The sequence below is a fragment of the Python bivittatus genome, unplaced genomic scaffold (genome assembly GCF_059951505.1).
Source record: "Python bivittatus isolate LINGU-HERP-01145 unplaced genomic scaffold, Pbiv_v1 ctg000430_np1212, whole genome shotgun sequence".
Classification (NCBI taxonomy): Eukaryota; Metazoa; Chordata; class Lepidosauria; order Squamata; family Pythonidae; genus Python; species Python bivittatus.
This window is the reverse complement of record NW_028277071.1, coordinates 1,985,391-2,010,576: the sequence shown is the minus strand read 5'-3', so window position 1 is coordinate 2,010,576 and position 25,186 is coordinate 1,985,391. Positions and strand designations below refer to the sequence as shown.

The 25,186-nt window shown below is 39.6% G+C and overlaps 3 protein-coding genes across 3 annotated transcripts; 2 read left to right on the top strand and 1 right to left on the bottom strand.

Annotated features, from left to right (window-relative positions):
• The first annotated feature begins 5,877 nt into the window (after positions 1 to 5,877).
• LOC148215243 (extracellular calcium-sensing receptor-like) lies at positions 5,878 to 8,668 on the top strand. Its single transcript, XM_088143929.1, has 3 exons — positions 5,878 to 6,096; positions 6,335 to 7,168; positions 8,417 to 8,668. Exons 1-3 carry the CDS (start codon positions 5,878 to 5,880, stop codon positions 8,666 to 8,668), a joined length of 1,305 nt encoding a protein of 434 aa, XP_088000055.1.
• A 1,463-nt stretch (positions 8,669 to 10,131) lies between these two features.
• LOC148215242 (vomeronasal type-2 receptor 26-like) lies at positions 10,132 to 12,885 on the top strand. Its single transcript, XM_088143928.1, has 2 exons — positions 10,132 to 10,240; positions 11,984 to 12,885. The coding sequence occupies exon 2, from the start codon at positions 11,986 to 11,988 to the stop codon at positions 12,883 to 12,885; it is 900 nt and encodes a 299-aa protein (XP_088000054.1). The 5' UTR covers positions 10,132 to 10,240; positions 11,984 to 11,985.
• A 77-nt stretch (positions 12,886 to 12,962) lies between these two features.
• LOC103065753 (vomeronasal type-2 receptor 26-like) lies at positions 12,963 to 24,710 on the bottom strand. Its single transcript, XM_088143927.1, has 8 exons — positions 24,694 to 24,710; positions 23,785 to 24,076; positions 22,320 to 23,165; positions 20,335 to 20,562; positions 18,795 to 18,921; positions 17,412 to 17,662; positions 14,655 to 14,774; positions 12,963 to 12,992 (listed from the first exon to the last, which is right to left on the bottom strand). Exons 1-8 carry the CDS (start codon positions 24,708 to 24,710, stop codon positions 12,963 to 12,965), a joined length of 1,911 nt encoding a protein of 636 aa, XP_088000053.1.
• Positions 24,711 to 25,186: the final 476 nt, after the last annotated feature.

The following is a 25,186-nucleotide window of genomic DNA, read 5'->3' as shown; positions in this document are numbered from 1 at the left end:
TCTAAGAGGTATTTCCAACTTGGCAATTGTTTAACTCTACAGAGGTGACCATTTCTTACTACCTTTGAAAAATCACCAAGTATTTTATTTTAGAAAGACTACAAGGATTTCTCATCTGAATTAACTCCCTTGGAGGTACCAAAGTTTGCACAATGCTGTTTATGCTGTTGCACATGCTTTGCATGGCCCGTACTCATCCTTACACAAGCAAGGATCAGTGATGTGGAAACTTGTTGCACAAAAATCATGGAAGGTAACCTCTTGAGCGCAGTACTGCAGGACCTCTCACCCTAACTGTTGATGGAACAGCATATAGGCTGTTCTCTCTCCGTATAGGCTGCAATCTCTTCTGCAAAATTTTCAGCAGTAACTTGCTGGCAAGTGGCATTAGGTCTATTGACCTGTAATTTGAGCATTCCTTTTTCTCCTTCTCCTTCTTCTTCTATATAATAGGTAAATATCTGTAATTTCCTAATAGTTAGACTGAAAGATATTATCCCATAAAAAGGTTTTACAAGGTATTAAATATAGGCTATCGTAAAGTCATAAATTCTCATCTCTTTCACCATCTTTTCCTCCTTCCTCTACAGCTTCTCCACTTTCTGAGGCTTGTAAATTTAATAACACTGCTGGAGACAAGATTTCCTTTGATGAAAATGGTGAATTTGTATGATGTTATAAATTGGGTGACATTTCCAAACTAGTCCTTTTTTCGAGTTAAAGTTGGAACTATAGATCCAGAAGGACTCTCACATCAACTGCTGACCATTTCAGAGGACAACACCTGGCCCAGCCCATTTAATCAGGTAGAATCCATTTCATGTCAACATCAATTGATTTCTTCACCCAGCATTCTAGGAATTGTCATGTTACATTAACACAGTTTCAATCTTTTTGAATAATTTTTCACTTTAAAAAACAAACAAACCAAGAGCTAAGCAAATGTGATATGAGTATATTTACCGTATATCATATTTTTCAATATGCTGAAGAGATTATTCTGAAAGATATGCTATTTTGTCCTTGTTTATTTTACAGTATAAATTGTATACAAGTCTGAGTCCTCCTTTAGATACTGTATGTCCAGCGTGATGATGATTTGTACAGGACAAGTGCAGGGGGATGGGTGGGCAAAGGGTTAAGTTATGAAATGGGAATTTTGAAACAAACCTTGCCCTTTTCCTACTGGCAACAAATATCAAGATGCAAATTCAATACAGCAAACCTTGTGTTGTGATGTTGTGGAATCAAAACACAGGACCTAAATGCAAAATAATCAAGGCTTCACTGCAGTGTTTATTAGACAGTATATACTGGAGGAGAACCATTCATCTGGAGCCTCTAGAAATTTACTTTGTTCACCCAAAAAAATGTGTTCTCCCCACAATGTCACAATACCTGCTTCCTCATTCCGGTGTCACTGTGGCTGCAGATACCACAGAGGAGGTCTTTACATCCTTTTCATTATTCATCAGTATATGAAGATGTAATATGGTTGGAACAGCATTCTGTTTTACTGGAATGATTTTGTGACAATTCAACTGAAACCTAAACAAAGGTCTCCCATAAAATATCTTCTGAAGATACTGATCAATTTTTTTCCCCCTAATACTTGCAGAAGATTTCCTGATAAAATTTGGTCATTTTCTATTCCATGTTAACTTTTTCTTTTCTTTTGGGGGACAATTTCAGTCCTTCCACAGACAAACCGAGCTTTCCAGTTCTCCAAGTTCCCCGTTCTAGAATGCTAAATGTATTATATAAAACGGTGGATTCTTTTCCAGTATGTGGAAGTTAGAGGAGAAATTCTGTCTTAAGCACTTGGTTATAACAGGAGATTTTTTAAACATTAATTGATTTGTTTAAAGAATTTATAAAACCACTCCACTCACAATTTATTACTCCGAGCAGAGTACATCCATAAAAATGGAAAACACTGAAAACAGTGAAGAAATAAATGCACTAGAAAACAAATCTAACAAAAAAATGATTAATACATAGCTGAGGTTGGGCATAATAACCATTCACTCTCAGAATAGACTCATCTACCATCTTCACAGCTCTAGAACACCTATGGCTACTACTTCTTCTGTTACTACTGGACGGTGGATGGTTTGGGATGGGGGTGAGGTCCAAAAAAAAAAAGGCTTTGTTTCTGCTCTGCAGAAGCCAACAGTCCAGCCAGGAGAAATAGATTTTCTGCTGAGAAATCTTGCCACACCCCAGAAAGCTGCAGCCAGCCCAGATCATGGCCAACTGCAGTCGCCCTCGCCATCCTGCCCTCTGAAACCCCTGCGGCTTGCACTCCATTGCCCCTTTGCCACCTCCTTGCTTCAAAAACGCCCTTTGCAAAAAATCTCCTTTGTAAAAAAAATTCCCAGAGTGCAGCGCGCCAAAACGCCCTTTGCAAAAAGCTCCGGGGAGGAGGACTTTTGCTTCGTGCTGCCAAAAAAAAAAAAGCAAAGCAGCGCCCCCTCCCACCACCCCGTTGGCCGCGATAGGCAGGTAGACCGGGCCCTCGTGGCCCCTTTAGAGGTTAAACACTGACTTGCATCTGCCGCTAGGTAGACCGTGGCAGCCTTAATCCTGCGGAAATAAAGTTTTTTGGCGCGGCACACTGCAGGACCTTTTGGCAAAACCTTACCCAAAGGGATAACGCTAAAAATCGAGGACTAAGTCTAGCACGGCCTACTCGGTGGCCGCCGGTGGGACCGGTTTACCCGCCTTGCCGAGAAGGGACCGCTCTACCTGCCTATCGCGGCCAGACGACGTTCCTGGGAGCGCGCCGGTCTACCCACATGTGAAGTTAAAAAAAAAAAGGGAGAGAAGGCGGCGATGCTTCTTTTTTTTTTTTTTTTTTTCCGGCGCGAAGCAAAGGCCCAACCCTGCCCAGGACCTTTTTGCAAAGGGGCTTTGGGGGCTTTTTTTTACCCCTCAGAAGTTGAGACTTCTCCCTCTCGGCCTCAAGTGCTGGGCTTCTGGCTTGTGTCTTTTTCCGCAAATGCCACATCACCACGATGAGGCTTGATCGGAACAAAAAGAAGAATTTAATTTTAAAAAAATGAATTAAACCATTTTGTCAATAAAATTGTCTTTCTGGTTTCTTTTGCCAGGGGTGTAGCCATCATGAGATCATTTGCAGTGTCTCTCTCCAGGCAGCAGTTTTGAGCATCGTTCTAAAGAGCATTTTATGAGCATTTGTAATTCTTTCTATAATATGAGGAGTTAGAGGTCAATATAGTTTCAGTTAGTGCAGTGGTTGAAGGTAAAATGGCAGCTGTATACATTCTTAGTCAAAGCAGCTACAGTTAGTAAATCATTTTTCAAAGCAGGCTGTGATAATTAGGGATTTTCAAAAGGTAAGATTGGCACACTTTGAGATAACCGTGGCACAAATCCCCCAGTTCATTGATGGAGTCTTTATTTCACAGAGTGGACATATGTAATTAAGAACCAAGCTTTTGAAGAGCTTCTAGAGAGAAATGTGTAAGATCCAGCAATATAAATGTGGTTTTCTAAGGAAATCACATGCTTTGCTGTGCCAAGTGTCAGAAAACGACAGACACGGGTTCGGTTGTCCAGTAGACAGAAGTTTTTATTGGGCACGTTTGCAAAGGTGGGTCCCTCCCGCAGCAATGGAGGAACCGCGAAACAAGGTCTGACAGGTTTTTATACCCCCTATCTGTCCTCCCCCTCCTACGAGGGCTTGGCTCACAATCTCACCTTTTTTACCGCCCCGGAGCGCCGCTAATTAACCGCAAAACCGCAGTCATTCCACTTTCCGAATCCAATCAGCGCAATACACATTCCAATCCCCACTTGACCCGACAGCCACCCCCTGCCGTTTCTCTTCACTCTGGTGCGAACGTGCCTTTTGCCTGCAGTCTTTCCTCCCTCCTGCCATCCCTCTCCACTCTGGTGCGAGTGTGCCTTCTGCCCATCCTCCCTCCTGTCATCCCCCCAAGGCTGCCCCATGGTGCACAGCGCTCTCCCCTAGCAAACATGGTTCGTTTGAGGCCCTCACTTCTCCCTGCCTTCTCACACAAGGGACTGCACCCTATAAGTAAAGCATGCTGAGATTCTACCCATATCATAACTGAGGGTCATCAAACATTACCTTCAGAGTCTACCCTCCTGTTATCACTCACATGCCTTTGGGCTAGCCTCTCAGGTCTCTGAAGTTTAACCTTTTAGTTGTGGATTTTCAATCTGGCTACAATTAGATGACATACAGTAACTTCAGAGTCAAAGTTACTGGCAGTTCCACTAGAATGTCTAAGCCCCGCTGACATGAGAGGTTGGCAAGGGTTACCTTCACCACAGGAACATTTCATTATGAAAGAAGTAGACAAGTTAAGGTGGGTGGCTTACCACATTCAAGAAGTGGTAAATGAGAAAGCTGAAACAACTTAAGGTTTACACTCCAAGAGATTTCAGATACGCTGAGGTTTTAATGAGTTGGCTAACACGTATGGGTTACCTATTTATCTTAGTTTCAGAGAGTAACTCATACTATTCAACTTCCTTTATCATTCTCCATATATAAAACTAAAGTTGCATCCTTTTACATTATCTGTCACAACCTCAGAAACAGCTGAAAAGCCATCGAATCTGCAGGCAGTTTTGATAGAGTTTGTTTAGCAGCCATCCTGTTCTAATTTCTCCCCTCAAAGTCCCCACTTTAAGTCAAAATATTTTTAATGGGGTGATTCAGATAATCTTTGATCATCAAATCAAAGCAACAGCGCCAAGTGAAAAAAAAATCCTTTGTTTAAAGTTACATAGAAAATTACTAGGTAATGGCATTCTCTAATTAAGCTTCATGTTTACTTCTGTCTCTTGTGAATATGCCCAATAATGTATTTGAAGCTGTAAACATATGTTCTTCTCCCCAATTACAGAAATGCTAATCTCAATTACACGACAACTAATCACATTGACTGGGATTTCTCCATGGCTTTTCCATCCCCTTGCAGGATCATTGCCAGTAACAAGGAGCTATTGATCAAGACTGATAGAAGCTTTAAATACAACCAGTGATCTTCAGATTTGGGGCAATACAGAGACATCCTGTTCTATCCCTTTAGGGTATGATAGTGAAATCTTTGCTGCCCTGTTTTTCAATATGTCAACTTCTTGAGTGATCAAAGGCTGCTCTGACAATAATGTGAGAGCTTGAAAAAGTTACAGAAATTATTGTATATAGGATGGCAATATTTTTAACATTGCTAATGGTCTTGTTTCCTGAAAGTGTTGGCAAAGTTCTCTTTATAAAATGCACACACGATGAGCTAAAGCAGCATCTTCCTCAATATTACCAACCAGGAGACTTCATTATTGGTGGCATCATTTCTCAAGCATTCCTTGCTGTAAAAGAGATCACCTTCACAAGCCATAGCTTTCAGGACTTTATTGTTGGAGAAGTGTAAGGAGCTTGATACGTTCAAACTGCCTGACACTGCATTGTTCATTTTCTTCTAAAATTATATGCCACTCTTACTTACTATCCAAGGTTTATGCAATGCGCAAAACAGTATTTCATGTAAAAAATCCCCGTCTTTTCTGATGGTTGAACCATTCATTTTACTATCCTAATGTTTGGTAATGTACAGATTAATTAATGCAGAATTTCTAACAATAGTTCCATAGGACTTCAGTTTGGAGAAGTTCCATGCCCTCTCTCTTTCCCCTACAACTGTTAAAGGATGACATTGTTAGGAAATACATATTCTACTCTTCATGTCACATCATAACTCTCTGAAGCAATGCTTGATGGTACTTATGAGTTGTTAATTTCATTCCAGATTATTGACTCAGTCCTACCAACATATTTTAGCCTTGGCCTTTGCTGTAAAGGAGATTAACGGCAATCGAAAGATGTTACCCAATGTGACTGTAGGATTCAACATCTATGATAACCATTTCACTGAAGGACATACTTATATTGCTGCAATGGAGCTTCTCTCTACATCAAACCAATTTATCCCTAACTATAAATGTGATCTCCAGAATGAGCTGGTAGCAGTTATTACGGGACCAAATTCCAACCAACTTCTTGAAATGGCAAACATCCTGGCTTACCACAAGATTGCACAGGTAACAAGTGTCCTAAGCCCTAGGTCTTCTACTTCCATTGTAATCATTTCCTTATGAAAAATGGGTAATCAGAAATATTTACTGAGCAAATATTTTAGCAGAAAAATCTGGATTAGTCAACCTAGATTCTATTTAGGTAGAGAAATCTTCAGATGACAAGGGAATTTCTGCAGAATACAAACCATTTTCTTGATTTCCTGTAGATTTCAGCCTTTCCTGTTCCCTTCCTTTTCTTCAGTTTGCATATAACTCTGCTCCAGAGACAGATCTCCAAGGGCAAGCTAATTTTTTCCACTGGATGTTCCCAAATGTCGAACGTCAGTGTCGTGGAATTCTCCAGCTCTTGTTGCATTTTGGCTGGACATGGATCGGAGTGTTCTACATTAACATTAGCAACACTGCAGAAGTGCTGTTTCGGAAAGTGCTTCCCATCTTTTCCAAAAGCGGTATCTGCTTTGAGTTTGTTGAAGAATTGCCTAGTGGATATTTCAGCGGCATCTCTGAAAAAGTGGATGGGACCAAGCGAGTATTAACACGTGCCTTCACCAGCCGAGCAAAAGTGATATTCTTTCATAGTGAATTTCTGAGTCTTCTCAATTTAAGGGTGTTACTTAAACTTTCAGAATTAGAGGATGTAACATATAACACAAAGCTCTGGATTATGACAGCAGATACCGATTTCTCATCTGTTCTCCTTCAAAGAAATTGGGATATTGATATCATCCATGGTGTTATATCCCTTGCAATACATACAAAGGAGGTTCTGGGATTCCAGAATTTTGTTCAGACAAGGAACCCCACTTTAGATAAGGAAGATAGGTTTCTAACACAATTCTGGCAGGAGACGTTTAATTGTTTGCTCCCAATGTCCATGCTAGAAACTGGAGATGAGATGATCTGCACTGGGGAGGAGAAACTAGAGAATCTCCCAGTGACTGTGTTTGAAATGGGAATGACTGCCCACAGCTACAGTATCTACAATGCTATCTATGCTGTCGCACATGCTTCGCGTGCCCTGTATTCATCTCTAAGCAAGCAAGGACTGAAGCAGAGACAGAATCTGCCATGGAAGGTAAGCACTTGAGAAGGATAATGTGGAACATTCAGCCTTCCAGAAACTGGTACCTGCCGGAGGTAATGAACCACAATTCCATGAATTTCCAGGCAGAAAGAATATCACTATGCTTGCTGAGCATTGTAGGTGTTCTTATCACTGAAAAAGGATAGACAGATAAATCTGTCTGTTTAGCTCTGTAGTGCTTATAGCATCCAGTTTATTCTAGACACATTTATCCTACAGTTGAAGTGATTGTTTCCATGGAACCAATGAGTTATAGCTCATTATGTTTCATTTCCAGGGTCACCTATGTCTGACTATCTGGATAAGGCTGATTGTACATCTTCTGTACTTTTAACTCTGTTTGTCTTGAAATTGTCTCTGCATGAATGGAGAGTAAATGAATGCAACCTTGTTTTGCTCCTGCTGGACCTTTCAAATCCCAATGTAGCTAGTTTTGAATTTATCTTGTTATACAATACCAGTGTTTTGGTCAAGAAATATAGAAACAATTCAGCCTGCCAAATTCATTGGGTTGCAAGAAAGATTCAATGTATTGTTATTTCCTTCTGTTTTTATTGTCAACGGCTGTAATATAACCAATGGTTTTTTTTAAAAGATTAGATTTCTCAAGTATAATGCAAATACCACACTCTGAGATGGCTATGTCTGTCCTTCCTTCCTTCCTTCCTTCCTTCCTTCCTTCCTTCCTTCCTTCCTTCCTTCCTTCCTTCCTTCCTTCCTTCCTTCCTTCCTTTTCTTTCTCTCTCTCTCCAACTCTCCCTCTCTCCCCGTTTTCTCCTCCCTCTCCTCCCCTCCTCCCCTTCTGTTCCTCTTCCTCCTCCTCCCCTCCCGCTGCCGCCACCTCCTCCTCTTCTTCTTCTTCTTCTTCTTCTTCTTCTTCTTCTTCTTCTTCTTCTTCTTCTTCTTCTTCTTCTTCTTCTTCTTCTTCTTCTTCTTCTTCTTCTTCTTCTTCTTCTCCCTGCCAGCACATATTACCACTTGAAAATGATTCCTTAGCCATAAATTGTACTATTTTTCAGTCATGTAACACTTTTAATATTATAGAGAATACTGATCTTCCACTGAACATTCCTATTAATTGCATTATCGGCTTCCTTTAAACACACACACACACAGACACACACAGACGCAAACCTAATGACATATCTTACATCATATCAGCCCACATAATTAATGACAGATTCTGATATGAAGAAATTGGTTTCTATCATATGACATGTTTCCCTCTTTTGTATTTAGCTCCACCACTTTCTGAGGAGTGTATCATTTAATAACAGTGGAGAAAGGATTTCTTTTGACCCAAATCATGATTTCCTTGTGGGATTTGATATTATGAACTGGATTACATTTCCAAACCAGTCCTTTGCTAGAGTCAAAGTTGGAACGATCAACCCGTGGGCACCTCCTGGCAAGCAGTTGACTATTTCTGATGGTGACATTGTTTGGCCCAGTTGGTTCAATCAGGTAGACTTCCTATCATTCGATATCTAGTTTCCTTCTTTTCCCAGTGTTGCAATGTAGTTGGATCTTCAGGGTCAGGAAACAGCATTATTTCCCATCAAGTGGCACTTCTAGTTGTTTGTTTTCAATCAAATCTTGGCCTAAGCCTTTAAAAAAAAAAAAATTGAAAAAAATCTGGCACATTTATCCTGTATCGTTTTTCTCCTGTAAACATTGTAGGAAGAGAGCCTGACCTGTTGGAGAACATTTTAAATGTCCTTTGCTGGACAATATTTTGAAAATAGCTTCCTCACATTCCACATTCTAGAACACAGTAAAGATTTCTCATGCACTTACTGTATTTTTCCAACTATAAGACGATACTTTTTTCTAAAATCCTTACCCTAAAAATTGAAGGGCGTCTTATTCAAGGAAGTCAGCCAAGAATCACGCGGTTGCAAAACTGCCCATACTTTGTTTCTGCAGAGGGGCTTCCTCCTATTGCTAGCCTCCATTCACGAGTGAAATAGCTTGTCTCCCAAACAGACTTCCTCCAAGCACGAGCCTGATGTAACTGACGTCAGCTGATGCTGAACAAACCAATTAGAGGAAGGCTGTTTGCAGAGACAAGCTATTGGCAGTTTCACTCGTGCTTGAATGTAATCAGTTATGCAAAAGAGCCTGGAAATAGAGCTGCAGAGAGACGGTTTGGGCCTCCTCCCACCGAGTGTATCAGGTAAATGTTAACTAATTACTAAATAAAAATGTGTTCTGCACTATCTTTAAAATATTGATTTCTTAATTTTGGGTTGGAAAAGTGGGGGTTGTCGTGTACATGGGGGCGTCTTATTGGTGGAAAAATATGGTAATGCCCTACCTATAAGATTCTGCAATATTTGTTGGTTGTAAATTTGAAAAGTGAACAAACAACTCAGTTCCTCTTTCAGTATTCCTCCCTTGCCACATCTGGGACCCTAACAAATCAAGCAAAATTAATTCTAAATAAATGGGGGGGGGGGAAAGATGGCATTCTCCACTCATGCTCTAAAGAATTCCTGCATTTTATTCTTAGTTTATGACTTCATCTACATGAAAAGAAGAGATTTTATCCCATGGTTTAGTCAGAATTTGAGTTTGCATCAGAGATGTGCTTTCTGCTACTGCTTTGACTAGTTCTAGGCACAGCTTTCAACAACGTTGTGTTCTTATAGCCAGGTATGCTCTTAAAAGGGCTGAAGCTTTCTTGAATATTGGTGATGTATAGTTCAGAGGGCGTACACAATTTTCATTCTCCCTGCTGCCTTCCTCATCTTTGTCTCTTCACTTCATACAAGTGAATCCAATTGTCAGTGTTTTCTCCTGTGCATCTCAAGGTTTGTGGCCTTGGTGGGCCAAGTTTCAACCCTCACTGCAACCCCTCTCTACACTTTGCAGATTCTGGGTTTGAAAGCTTGTTTTCTGAATGCCTTACCATCCTCTTCTTTCACTTGTGGAAGGTGCAGCCTCTTTCACTGTGCAGTGATAAATGCCGTTCAGGTTACAGAAAGACCAAAATTGATGGGAAACCATTTTGTTGCTACGATTGCACTCCGTGTCCAGCAGGGAAGATTTCAAACCAGACAGGTAAGAGAAATTGCAAGGCAGAAAGGCTGTTTTGCAGCATTTGAACCATTTCAACACTGATTTATTTATTTATTTATTTATTTCAATATGGTAACATTATATGAAGCAATCAAAAAACGAGATACAAAGTCAGAGAGAGAGAGAAAAGAAATAAGAAAAGAAAGAAAATACACAATTATTGAAGATATAATAATCCTATAAGAAAAATTTCCTTATAGGATGTTCTGCATTAAATATGTGCTGTGCAGAAAATGCAGTTCCCCCCCCACCCCCCAATGTTGAATTTTTCTTCCAGAGCCCTTCATACACACATACCTTTTGGAGGCTTAGATTAAACGTTTCAAGGGTTTTATCTAATCAGGATGAAAAGAATGTCAACAGGCAACTACCCGTTAGATTGAATTGTAGGAATCAGAAAGCAAGCTTATCATTTCATTTTGAATCCAAGAGGGTGTAAAGTGGAGTGTTAGTGTTAAATGCCACATGCTATCAACTGGCACAAATAACTTTAGTCATGGTGTGATAATTGATTTTAAAAAATCAGTCTTTATCCTGCCATATTGAATTTCTAGGAAATTTCCATCAGTGCTGAGGTTGCCCAAGGGATCTGGACACTAGCTGAGTTATACATGTTAATGAGATAAAAGGGGATTATTATATGATTTTTTAAACATTAGATTTCATATTTTTCATATATATTTCAATGTATAAATCATATATAATGTTTTCATGTTACTAAGATATAATGTTGCTTTTGGCTCTCCTTTACACTTTGACTCCATATACATTTTAAAGTATTCCCAACCAAGAGGAATAGGCTACTTTAATCTTATACTATCATAGACTTTCATGGCTGTTCTTTGTTGCACCAATCAGAAACCAGCTCAGCTAAAGACCAATCAGAACTCAGGATACCTGGCATAAAGACAGGAGTCCAGTCAGTCCCTCCTCAGTTGCCTGTGGGTTGCATAGCAGACCCCCTTGCCTCTGAACATGCCAGCCACAGTTGCTTGTGAAACATCAGGAAATCTCTTCTCTAGACCATGGTCCCTAAACTCTGAAACCCAAGACTGCCCACTTCAATCTTGTTGGGAGAAGCAGGTCGCTGTGTCCCATTTCTGGGAAGTCAGAAGTCAGGAGATGCTTTTTTTCCCCAGTGGGGTTGGTTCTCCATATGGGCCTCTCATGGGAGGTTTGATGGGGTCCAACATTATCCACCTTCAAGAAATACCTGAAAAAGGAATTTTTCCAGAGGTTATTTAGGGTTTGATGCCAGGTACTGTTTTGGGGTCCATATGTATTCCTCTTTAAATTATGATGATATTTTTTTTTCTTATTTGTGAGCTGCTAAGAGTCTATGATGATGGACTAATAAATAAATAAATAGTCCCCTCTGGCCCCAACTGTTCCAGCTCTCAATGCAAACTGGGTTAATCTACCCTGTTCTTCTTTATCTCATTCTGTCAAACTTTCTTTAGTTTAAGAGGAAAAAGCAAAGGAAGTTAAAATCCAAGCACCTAGGTGTGATTCCGTAGTATGGCACGTAAGACGTTATGGCTTTGATAAATATGTGCTGTTTGGTATGGAACTGCATCTTCTGACACTGCTGTCAAAAAACAATTCATACCAACTTTGCTCAAAATCTTTTTTGCTTAATAATAATAATAATTATCACTATTATTTTTATTATTAGAAAAGTTTCCAGGTGTATCTTAACTGAACTATGTATATTTGCTTTCCTAGATATGGATGACTGCTTCCAGTGCCCAGAAGATCAATATGCAAATAAGCATCAAGATTCATGCCTTCTCAAGGATTTAAGTTACCTGTCCTATGAAGAGACTTTGGGGACTGGTTTGGCCACTTCAGCCCTTGTGCTTTCTTTCACTACAGTTGCTGTGCTAGGAATCTTCCTGAAGTACCAAGACACTCCCATCGTCAAGGCCAACAACCGCAGCCTGTCCTACACCCTCCTCATCTCGCTCCTCCTCTCCTTCCTTTGTTCTCTTCTCTTCATTGGGAAGCCCATGAGGGTGACCTGTCTCCTTCGACAGACTGCTTTTGGGATCATCTTCTCAGTGGCGGTTTCTTGTATGTTGGCCAAAACCATCACTGTGGTTCTGGCTTTCATGGCCACCAAGCCAGGATCAAGGATGAGGACGTGGGTTGGAAAAAAACTGGCCTTTTCTATTGTTTCCTCATGTTCCTTTATTCAAGCCACACTTTGTGCTGTCTGGCTGGGAATCTCTCCCCCTTTCCCAGACATCAACATGCACTCCATAATGAGTGAAATTGTTGTGGAATGCAATGAAGGGTCAGTTGTCATGTTTTATTGTGTCTTGTTTTTTATGGGCTTCCTGGCTATTGTCAGTTTTATTGCAGCTTTCCTGGCCAGGAAGTTACCAGACAGCTTCCAGGAAACCAAATCCATCACGTTCAGTATGTTGGTGTTTTGCAGTGTGTGGCTGTCCTTTGTCCCTGCCTACATGAGCACCAAGGGGAAGTACATGGTGGCTGTGGAGATCTTCTCCATCTTGGCCTCCAGTGCTGGGCTCCTGGCTTGTGTCTTTTTCCCCAAATGCTACATCATCATGGTGAGGCCTGACCTGAACAAAAGGGAGCATCTAATAAAGAGAATTATTTAAGCAGTCTTGCCTTTGCATTGTCTTTGTCAACAACATTGTGAGGTGGCTCTTTTGAGATAGCAGCTTTGAGAGGTTCTTCAAAGATCAGAAAATCCATTTTCATGATGCTTGAAATAACACAAGGGAACAGGCACAAGGGGGAAGAAATTTTGCATGGTGATTTTGAAGGCACTCAGTGTCTTTATTTACACAACAATCTAAATCAATTGTAGATCTAGCAGCTGCAGTCTCACGAGATAGTAAGGTTGTTTCCTGTTAAATTTCATTATTTGGGAGCTTGGTGTGTTCTTTGATTCAAATTCCCTTTGTTATTGTCTTGTCCTTATATAACAGACATGTCCCCAGGTCCTTATCTAATCAGATAATGGTTTAATTCATTTAGCCATGTTAAGTGGGTGAACACAGCTCTAGAGCAGTTAAGAGTAAAGAAGTTTGAGGTTTCTATTCAAGGACAAACGTAGGAAGACCTATCAGTTTTCAGCATAGATTAGGAGACCTGGGGATTTTCAGAAGGTAGTTTGCACACATGAGGCATCATGAGGAAATGGATTGCACAAAATAGAGCTCAGGACGCCCTTAAAAATGAAGAGTTTAAAGAAACTGTTGGGTTTCTCAGATCTCATTTCTTTGGGTTAATGATGGTGAAGCCCCTAAGCTAGGCACAGGAGCCCTGACATAAGGGGGGAAACTATTTTCCTTTTTCTGGCTCTTTTTATGCTTAAGGTCATATATTTCTTCTCAATAATGCTTAAAAGAAATTACTATTGTGCCCTTCTTTAAGCCCTGGTATTCGTAGAGCTGGCTCACTACAGGAGCTAAAGGCAGAACACACTGTCATCTGCTGGACGTAGGGCCTTGAAGGGACAAGGACTTTTTGTTGTTGATGTTGCCTTCAAGTCAGTTTTTGACTTCCTGGCAAGTCCCTGCAGTTTTCTTGGCCAGGCTTTTGAAAAGGGGTTTGCCCTTCCCTTCTTATTAAGGCTGACAGAGAGTGCCTGGCCCAAAGTCATCTACTGTAGCTAGCTACATGCCCAAGGCAGGAGTAGAACTCACTGTCTCCTTGTTTCTAGCCTGGTGCCTTCACCACTAAACCAAACTGGCTCTCTAAGAAGCACTTACAGATAATTAAAAGAAGATAACTATTGATAATCCTGAAAGTAATAAAAGAAATCTTGAATTGTTTTGTTTGATTCCATGGGGAAGGGAGAAAGGGAACTATTCCTCTTCTCTAACCAGAGAGATAAAATATAAAAAAATAGACATGGATTTATATAAATTATATATACAGTTCCCCTCTCACTCTTATGGGTGGTAGGTGTCTACCTCAATCTCGGGTCCCCTACCAGAGGCCTGGGAGTTTAGGGGTTATGCATAGTATATTGGCTAAAACCATCACTGTGGTTCTTGCTTTCATGGCCACCAAGCCAGGATCTTAGTCGAGGACATGGCTGGGGAAAAGACTGGCCTTTTCCATTGTACTTTCCTGTTCCCTTATTCAAACTCTTCTTTGTACTGTGTGGCTGGCAAGGTCACCCCCTTTCCCAGACTTTGACATGAACTCCTTCATCTCTGAAATCGTTATGGAATGCAATGAAGGGTCAGTTGTCATGTTTTATAGTGTCTTGTCTTTTATGGGCTTCCTGGCTATTGTCAGTTTTATTGTAGCTTTCTTAGCTAGGAAGCTACCAGACACTTTCCAGGAACCCAAGTCTATTACCTTCAGCATGCTGGTGTTTTGCAGTGTGTGGTTGCCCTTTGTCCCTGCCTACATGAGCACCAAGGGCAAATACATGGTGGCTGTGGAGATCTTCTCCATCTTGACCTCCAGTGCGGGGCTTCTGGCTTGTGTCTTTTTCCCCAAATGCTACATCATCATGGTGAGGCCTGACCTGAACAAAAGGGAGCATCTAATAAAGGGAATTATTTAAGCAATCTTTTGTCTTTCTCCAACATGGGATTAGCATTGTGAAGAGAATCTCCTGAGGCAACAATTCTGAGAGGTACTTTAAGGTCCATTATTTAATTTAATCCATTTTCATGGTTCTTGAAATAAGTCCAGTGTACCAGCCAAAGATATAAAAATTATGCAGTGGAGTTTGTTGTTATTGGCTATATTTATGTAACATTTTGAATCAGATAAACCTCTGATACATAATACACTTATTTGGTATTAAAATTAATAATTTTAGAGGTTAACATTATATCTTGATAATACTTACTAAAAATCATTATATACCATGCTTATAGGAAGTTACAGTACCTAAATTAAAATGTGAAAATATTTTCTGAAAATAGATAAAAGTAAATGAAATGGTTCAGATTACTGAATAATTTAAATACTAAAATTAAACTAACAAAACAGCTGCATACAAAATTAATTGAATAAGTTATATGGGCATGTAAAAAACTAAAAAACATTGGGTCTAATACATACTTTAATTCAGAAGATTTTAGATTAATATACAACTGGAACCAGAGATGTTGGGAGTCATGGGAAAAAAAGTTGGGAGAAACTCATGGAACTTTGTTTTTATATATGATAGACAGCACAAGGCTTTGATATGCACAACCATGGAAAATTTTGACATGACCCACAATGGAAGAGTGGATGGTGAAGATGATGGAGTTGGCTAAGATGGCTAAATTGACAGTCTTGATTAGAGAAAAGACCCTGATTAAGGGATTGTAAAACCCTCTTAGACTTTTTGCATGAAAGAGAAAAAAATGAAATTATGATATATGGGTTTGATGATTTGCAAAAATAGTAGATGATAGAAAAAATAAAAGTTACTCAATTACCATAGAGTAAGAGTTTAATTTAAATTTGTACCGATAAGTGTTATAAAAGAAAACCAGAAGTTGTTTCTTAATATTGCTCTTTTCTTTTTCTGCACTTTTGGGTTTTTTGCTCTTTCTTTACCATTTCTCTTTTCCTTATTTTAAATATTAGTTTGTTAGTTTTTATCTTTCTTGCTTAAAAACTTAATAAAGTTATTACAAAATTAATTGACTAACTTTTAAAAGTACTTTTTGAATAAAACATTGAAATGAAAATATGCTGAGTTATTAAAATATTACGTGCTTATATAGATGATAGATATTGGTGACAAATTACTCTATAACAGAAAACAAAACAAAAAAAAATAAAACAGCATAGAAGGCATACAAAATTTTGCATATATGTGAGATCTTTAAATCAGGACAGTAATTTTCTGCCTAAGAAATGGTCACTGAAATTAATGTTATGACCTCCTGGAAATGTTAGGGTTCTGGTCTGATTGTGAAAAGCAAATAAGATCTTCCACAGAACTGGTGAAGCTTGTATAATCAACCCACATTTCTTAGGACAGGTTGGAAGCTGCTGTAGAAAGGACAGGGAAGGCAGATACACCCTAGAGTGTCAGGAGACAGGAGTTGGTTCGTTCTTCAAACGAGGGTTACACATTCTCTCCAATACTAGGAAAGTAGGAAAGTTCTACAATGCACTGGGCAGGTAATGTTGATTTGGAAATTTGCTGGCATAAAGGGTTTCCGGTTCATCTCCTACCTAAATTTGGTTGCCTAATTTGGCTTGCTGTACCTGGAGAACTATGTCAAATCCCCATTGCTAGATTGTGTTTCTAGCTCTTGATAGCTCCACAGCCCAAAGTTCCTTTACATGAGAAGCCACACTGTTGTCAATTATTCTGGATTTTGGCTTTCCAGAAAGACGGGAAAAAATGAAGGATCATGGCAATCAGGAAATTGCTAGAAAAATAAACTTTGAGAACCATCATGTGTGGGCCCTAAATTTCAGGTGGATCATCCCAATTTCTAAATGAAGTGCTACATTAGAAGCGGAGTGAAGTACGCAGAGAGAGCCCCTTTGGTGTAGTGGTTAAGGCACCAGACTAGTAACCGGGAGACCATGAGTTCCAGTCCCACCTTAGGCACGAAACCAGCTAGGTGACCTTGGGCCAGTCTCTCTCTCTCAGCCCTAGGAAGGAGGCAATGGCAAACCACTTCCAAAATCTTGCCAAGAAAACTGCAGGGACTAGTCCAGGAGTCAAAACTGATTTGAAGGCACCAAAAAAAAAAAAAAAAAAAATCTCTGTTCTATACAATTTTATAGAACTCTATTTCCTATCTAAGCCCATCCCGATCTCTTTTCTGTGAGCCTAATAGCTTGTGGTGCTCATCTAGAGAAGCTCTGTTTAGCTTTTTAATGATGCATCATCTACCGGTATTGTTTGTAAAGAATTTCTACAAAGCTACAAAATTGTAGAGAATCTCTACAACCAGACTCAAAGAACACTTCCGGCTGCTTTGAGTTCAGGAATACAAACATCAATTATACCTTTTTAGTATCAATCATTCTGTGAAAAGACACTGCAAAGGCATTGCATACTGATTATGGGCTATTTAAGATACTTCTAAAATTTGCTACCACAAGCCAGATGGAGTTCTAACTCTGAAGAAGGCAAAGACAATCTTATTTAGTGTATTCTTTTTATTAGATACTCCTTTTTGTTCAGATCAGGCCTCACCATGATGATGTAGCATTTGGGGAAAAAGACACAACCCAGGAGCCCAGCACTAGAGGCCAAGATGGCAAAGATCTCCGCAGCCACCATGTATTTTCCTTTGCTGCTCATGTAGGCGGGAACAAAGGACAACCAGACACTGCAAAAGACCAGCATGCTGAACGTGATGGATTTGGTTTCCTGGAAAGTATCTGGTAGCTTCCTGGCTAGGAAAGCTGCGATAAAACTGATGAACGCCAAAAAGCCCATAAAACCTAAAACAGAGTAAAACATTGCAACTGACCCTTCATTACATTCCAGAATTATTTCACTATAAATGGAGAGCATGTCAGCATCTGGAAAGGGAGGGGAGGTTGCCAGCCACACAGCACAAAGAGTACTTTGAAGAAAGGAACAGGAGAGAACAATGGAAAGGGCTAATGTTTTCCCAACCCATGTCCTCATCCTTGACCCTGGCTTGGTGGCCATGAAAGCAAGAACCACGGTGAGGGTTTTAGCCAACATACAAGAAACAGCCACTGAGAAGATGATCCCAAAAGCAGTCTGTCGAAGGAGACAGGTCACCCTCATGGGTCGACCGATGAAAAGCAGAGAACAAAGAAAGGAGAGGAGGAGGAAGATGAGGAGGGTGTAGGACAGGCTGCGGTTGTTGGCCTTGATGATGGGAGTGTCGTGGTACTTCCTGAAAACTCCTAGCACAGAAATTGTGGTGAGGGAAAGGCCAAAAGCCACGGTGGCCAAGCTCATTCCCAACATCTCTTCATAAGACAGATAACTTGTATACTTTAGAAGGCATGTGTCTTGATTATTGTTGGGATAATGATCTTCTGGACAGTGAAAACAATCATTCATGTCTGAAAAAACCAAAATGCACAGTGAGGGAAGAGATGCTCCAGAGTGTACCAGGCAGAGCATTAGCAATATGAATCACAAGACACAAATCATTTTCAAATAAAATAACATGATTTGCTGAAGCAGGTTCTATTGCAACATTGGCAATATGATCAGAGAAGTCCCTATATTTCAATATAATTTGGACCCAAACATTTGATTCAAAATCACATATAAATATCCAATATTTTTGGTGATATCTCACCCCAAACTGATGATCTCTGCCAGAAGTTATACATATTCAATAATGCCAGGGGTAAAAAGCTATTTGATCATTCCTTATTGATAATGTTACATCATTTTTTTTCTTATTTTTAGCCTTACAGAGAAAAGAATTGGAAAGTTTTGGTCCCAAGCACCTCTACATCCAGGACCAATAGGATTCATTAAATTGGGGCAACCTTTGGGGCAAAGTCTAGGTTTGGGAGAATGGTTGTGTAAAAATAAGCGTCCACATGTGAGAATGCAACCCAAACCTTTCATATCAACTCTTACCTGTTTGGTTGGAGATCTTCCCTTCTGGACATGGAGTGCAATCATAACAGCAAAAGGGGTTTCCTTCAATCTTGGTCTTTTTGTAACCTGAATGGCAGTTTTCATTACAGAGTGAAAGAGGTTGCACCTGTGCATAAATGAAAGACACATTTGGTTTGCAAAGGGGTTGAAATGCTGGTATCATATGGCACTCTCTCTCTCTTTCTGATTCATCTGAGACTATGCACACAAACATAGAGAGCTGCTGGACTAGGATTCATAAGCGATGTGAAGAGGTCAAGAGGAAGATGGACAACTAGAAGTATATATTGAGTCCTGGGATCTTAATATGTGAACTCTGTGGGTCAGTTATTAGTAGCCATTGTATGGATAGGCAGGCTTAAGCTTGAATTGGATGAGCACCTGAGATTCCCCACTTTAAGGAAGTGCATACTTGAAAATGTAGCAAGCCAGGAGAGCAGCATTTCTTGCATGGGAAATCTTTTGGTAATTCTGATGCGTGAGACTTGGATTTTTGCCCCAAAGATTTGTTCCAATGCAATAGTGACTGCAGGAGGAACGAAGCCTTGTTCAAATGAAAGGGATGTCGTTTCTGCAAAGAAATTAATGCTCTGACAAAAGCCATCTTAGTGACAATCAAAAGCAATGTCTTCTACATTGCTAGAGCAGGAAAAAGAACTCATGGAGAGGAAGAGAATCCAAAGCTAGAGGAGGCGCTTAATGTTGGACTCTGTACATTTTCACAGAATCTTCACTCTCAGTGAGGTTCTACTCAGAAAATGTGAGATTATGAGGGGATGAATATTGTTGGGGTGGTGGTGGAGAATAGAGAGGGACTCATTTTTCTTCCTGATATGTAGTATATTGTTAGTTAGTACTAATGGAGTCACTGTGGTGTAGTGGTTAAGGCATCAGGCTAGAAACTGGGAGAATGTGAGTTCTAGTTCCACCTTAGGTCCAAAGCCAGCTGGGCGACCTTGGGCCAGTCACTCTCTCTCAGCTCTAGGAAGGAGGCAATGGCAAACCACTTCCGAAAGACCTTGCCAAGGAAACTGCAGGGACTAGTTCAGGCAGTCACCAGGAGTCAACATTGACTCAAAGGCACCAAAAAAACCCTAGTGGATCACAGAGAATAATAAGTTAAGAGAAGATGAGTAGCTGGAAAGAGTACCAAGTCTTTTGCTGCTTTCAACAATAAGCAAGTGAAATTCATCGTCTTAGGACTGGATTCATGATTTTCCTCAGAATTCTTCACCCTCTTCAAGCATAGGAAAATGGGATAAACCATTATGTCAAATATGTTCTAGAGAAAGACTTAAATTACTTTATACTTTAGGATAGTTCTAAGCAAAGAACATCAAAAGCATTTCTTGAGTATATTAGGAAAAATGATTGTAGCATGAATTGATTCCAGATAACATCCCATATGAGATTTCTGCTAATTTCTAAAGTCACTTAATCAACACTATTCAATATTGGGAATATTGTAACTGAATACTCCTTAACCCTGGGTAACAAAATAAATATATCTCAATCTTACCTGATTAAAATGACTGGGCCAGACAATGGTCTTTTCAGAAATGGACAACAGTTGGTCTGAGGGTGCCTGTGACGCTATCGTTCCAATTTTGACTCTGAGAAAGGATTGGTTGGGAAATGTGACCCAGTTGATAATATCAAATCCTGCTATTAATTCACCATTTTCATCAAAGGCAATGGTATCTCCAGCACTGTTATTAAATGATACATGCCTCAGAAAGTGGTGAAGCTAAAAAAACAAGGCAGAAAAATGGTGAAAGAAATGGGTTTTGCATGACTTTACATAATAATCTAGAATAAGTACAATGAGAACAATAAGAATAATTTACTGTATGACATTTGTATGCTGCCCAATTCTCCATGACTCTGGGCGGCTCACAAAAATCAAACAAAGAAATTAGAATCAAATCAATAAAAGATAAAGATAAAAGATGGGAAGTGTGATGAAGCAAAGGGTCTCACTCTTCCTTCCCAAAGGCCTGGGTGAAAAGCACGTGTGTGTGTGTGTGTTTATAGTAAATGCTATGTAAAACCTTTATGTGGATGAACATTGTACATGCTAACAATGAAGATAATAAAATGGTTCCGTACTATTAAAAATCAGTACTGATATTTCATGAGGATGAATGAATATTCATACATTGTAAAATACCATTTAAATTCTATTTTAAAGTGATATGAATGTCTACACTGCAGAATAATCAATGTGTGACGATTTATATTATAACCAGAAAATCACACTGTCATCTATTGACGTCGGTACACCTTACCTGAGAAGCAAGAACAATTGTAAAATATACCGATATTTTACCCCAAAGACATTGGAGACTTTATAAAAAGGGTCTTGAACAGCTCCTAGTTGCAGTTGATGGGGCTATGTAAAAAGATACTTTAAAAATGTTATTGACAACAGAGAAAATAAGGGTGGAGTTATTCTCCTTCATCTCCCTGAAAACACATGTTAAAATCAGCCACAACAAGCAAGAAATAAGGATGGGCAAACAGTTTTATTCATCCATATCTTGAGGTGGTACTCCTATCAGACAGGAGAGAAGGTATCATTATGAGCCTAATCTCAGACTGATGAGGGTCGTCGATAAAACAGTTGATAACTTGAAGCTGGGATAGTTGAAGAAAAGAGAAGTCAACATATTTTCTCTTTTCACAGAGAATGGGGACCTCACATTATGAGAGAAAGTTCTGTAGCTGGGTATCATCCAGATTATGGGGTCTCCCAGATCCCAGGATATCTTGGCTTCTCGATCAATGGTCACGCAGACTGGAAATTTCACTACTGTGGTTCCAACCTATCTGAAAGGAACCAAGCTAAAGATGGTTGACATATAAACCTATACTGTTGCACCAGAAATTATAATGCAGTGACTCTCTGCTTACAATCAATCAATAAGGCATTAGATTTGCATTGCAGACAAGCCCTTTTTAAGGATCTGAGATGCCCAGAGGCAGAAGGATCATTTGAGGATCTCACCATCCAATTTTGTTTCACTGCATCCTATGTCCAAGTAATATTCCCTCTACTTTATTGTTGTTCAGTTGAAGTTAATAGCCCATTAATTGGGAATGAAGCACGAAATAATCCTTAGCTTATAGTTCAATATTCATTCATCTAGTCATTTGAAATACTGATCCATACTTTTGATGCACCAAACTCCATATCTGAAGTCTAAAACAACTGAGGAACTGCCCCAGTGATTCCCATTACCTTTTGGTAATGCACCATATGGTCTTGCCCAAAACATGGCCATCCCGAGTTGGCATTTCCAAATGTTAGAGTCTAAGTAGGGTAGACTCCAGCTTGCTGGCAAATGGAAAACAATCACAGAAGCAGCAATAGCAAAATATTTCTATACAACTTGGTACAGTCACCAAGAGTTGACTTGAGAGAGCCTTTTCTGTCTACTACTTATACTGTACCTTCACCCCTCAGTGAAGGAGGACAAAGAGAACATTTGCTCAGTAGATTACCTTCCATAACTGTTGCTTAAGAAGTTTCTTCTTCACCACAGATCTTTGCATCTCTAAGGATGAGTCCAGAGCCTGCAAAGCATGTGCAATTGCATAAACAGCATTATAGACACTGTAGCTGTGGGCAGTCATGTGCATTTCAAAAACCATCTCAGGGAGCATCTCCAATTTCTCCTCTCCAGTGCAGATATTCTCCTCCACTGTCTCACTGGTAAAAGATGGCAGCAAACAGTAAAATACCTGCTGCCAGATTTCTTTCAGGAAACCATCTTCTTTTTGCAAAAAGGGGTTCCTCTTCTGAAGAAATTTCTGGAATCCCGACACTTCCTCAGAATGAATTGCCAAAGATACAGCACCATGCATAAAATGAATACTCCAGCTTCTTTGAAGGAGAAGAGATGAAAAGTCCCCATCTGCTGTCATGATCCAGACTTTTGCTTTCTCTGACATATTATCAAATTCTGAAATTTTCAACAATAGCCACAAATTTAAAATACTCTGAAATTCACCATGGAAGAGCACTATATTAACCGTGCTGTTCAAGGCGGTGCCTATTATTCTTTGTGCTGACATTATCATCTTATCAATGTCACTGATATACCCATTTGGTAACTTTTCTATGAAATCAAAGCAGATACCATTCTTGGAAAACACGGGCAACACTTTCCAGAGCAAAGTTTCTGTTGCCGTTCCGAAATCAAGATACAATACCCCGATCCATATCCATCGGAAATGCAGCAAAAGCCTGAGCATCCCATAATATTGATGATTGGTGTTTGGGAACATCCAATGGAAGAAAACACCTTCTAACTGGCTATTCATGTTTGGAGCAGAGCTATATGCGAGCTAAAGAAAATGAAGGAGAGCCAAGGAGGCAGAATTGTTAGTTCCACTGTAAGTTATCGACGTGATTTGGGATTCTGCAGTAATGTACTTCTTCCATTGTCAGCCCTTTCTTCTAACCAAAACCATGCTAATGCAACCCAGGTTTATCATAAAGTTTGTCATCAATGAGTATCTCTGAGCAGAGCTAGTGATAAACATTTTAGTGTAGGGAGAAGAAGAAGATGATCATTTCAGGCCTCAAAGATGAAGGTAGGCTCATCAAAACAATGATTCATTAATTTAAAAAAGCTTGTTTAAAATAAATCAACTAAGATAGTAACAATACTCGGAATAAAATAACAAGAGTTATTTCCACATTTTGGATTTATCCTACTTATTGGGCTGCTGTATTCAAAGGATTGAAAGAAATCATACTGCTAGAGAATACCAAACATATCTTTTGAATAATAATGCTGACTCTCTCCCTGCAGTTATTTTAGAGCTTTAAACCCACCATTTCTGTGTGTATCATGGGATATAAAAAGATTGCAGTGTTGATTTAAAACATCACATATACTGTAAAAGAAGAGAAAAACTGAGTAATATGTCAGCTCTCCGTGCTTCATGAAGTAAAATTTACCTGAGAAATCTTGTATCTGCTGAGGATCGTTGCTATGTGTAGAAAATCATTTGAGTTTGGTCCCCCAATGACTGCTACCAGATTGTTCTGGAGATCGCATTTATAGTTTGGAATGAATCTGCTCGGTGTGGAGAGAATTTCCATTGTAGCTGCATATGTATATTTAGGAACAAAATAGTTATTATAGATGTTGAAGCCCAGAGTGACATTGGATAAGATCTGCGGACTTCTGTTCATCTCCTTTACAGCAAAAACCAAAGCTAAGATGTGTTGGTAGGTCTGAGGCATCAACCTGCAATTGAATTATAAAATAACACCACCACTCAGGGCAATGACGTCAGATGGTGATGTGAAGTCCCTTTCATCCTGTAATGTATTTTTCCAACTACATTGCTTTAAAATGAATTAAAATCTGAAGCACATATACAAGGGAAAGATCTTGGAAAGAACTTAATGTAGCATTAGCCATTCTGTTGGAAGACCATAGCTGGAGATTTACTTATTTTTAAACCCACTACTAATCCTACTTAGATTAAATGGATGTGTTTTTCTGCAGGGATCCATGGCAGATCTTACATGGGAATAAAGCTACCTGTAATTCTGGATCCTGTTCATTATTCCAGCCCAACCCAACCCAACCATTCATTTCATGAGCTGGTTGAGAGATTGCTTCTCCCTACCTCCCAAATAAAAAAATGCTGCATTAATGCACCTCTTCCTCTAGTAATGCTACCACCTCTGATTCAGTCGATAAGAGATAACATACCCTATATAAGGAAAGAAGAAAGGTGCACTCACAAGCAAAACTACCACCCCCTTGAATAACGTATAAATATGGATTTTACTTTTCTTCTTTGACTGTTATCAGGACAGAGACACAATAGATTTTGAAATTTTCCAGCCCCTTACATCAGCTCCGTGATCATGTCCTCGAAGGGGTGCCTCCTGAATGTGATCTCCTCAGAAGAGACTAAGATCTGAGAAATTATGCCACCAATGATGAATTCCCCTGATCCGTGATATTTATGAAGAATTACACTAGGCTCCTTAGTTGTGCATTTTGCAAAAGGGACTTTACACCCAGTGTTAGGGAGCCACATTAAAACCAACATCTCAAATAGTAGGACCAGAAATAGAAGTTTTCCTGTAAAGAAAATGTCTTTTTTCCTCATAATTGACACAGATGCCTCAAACCACATGTTAAATTCAGTCAGTTTTGAGTAAACTACTGGATCTGAGCTGATAAACCAGAATCTCTCTATATTCCCAGGTCTACAGATCACCATGGATCTATAATATACTTATATTTTCTAGGGAACTGTCTTAGTGGTGAGAGAAATCATAGTCAAGATGCTAATAATAGGGCAGGTAATTACCTACTCTGAGTTCTTCAGATTAGTAA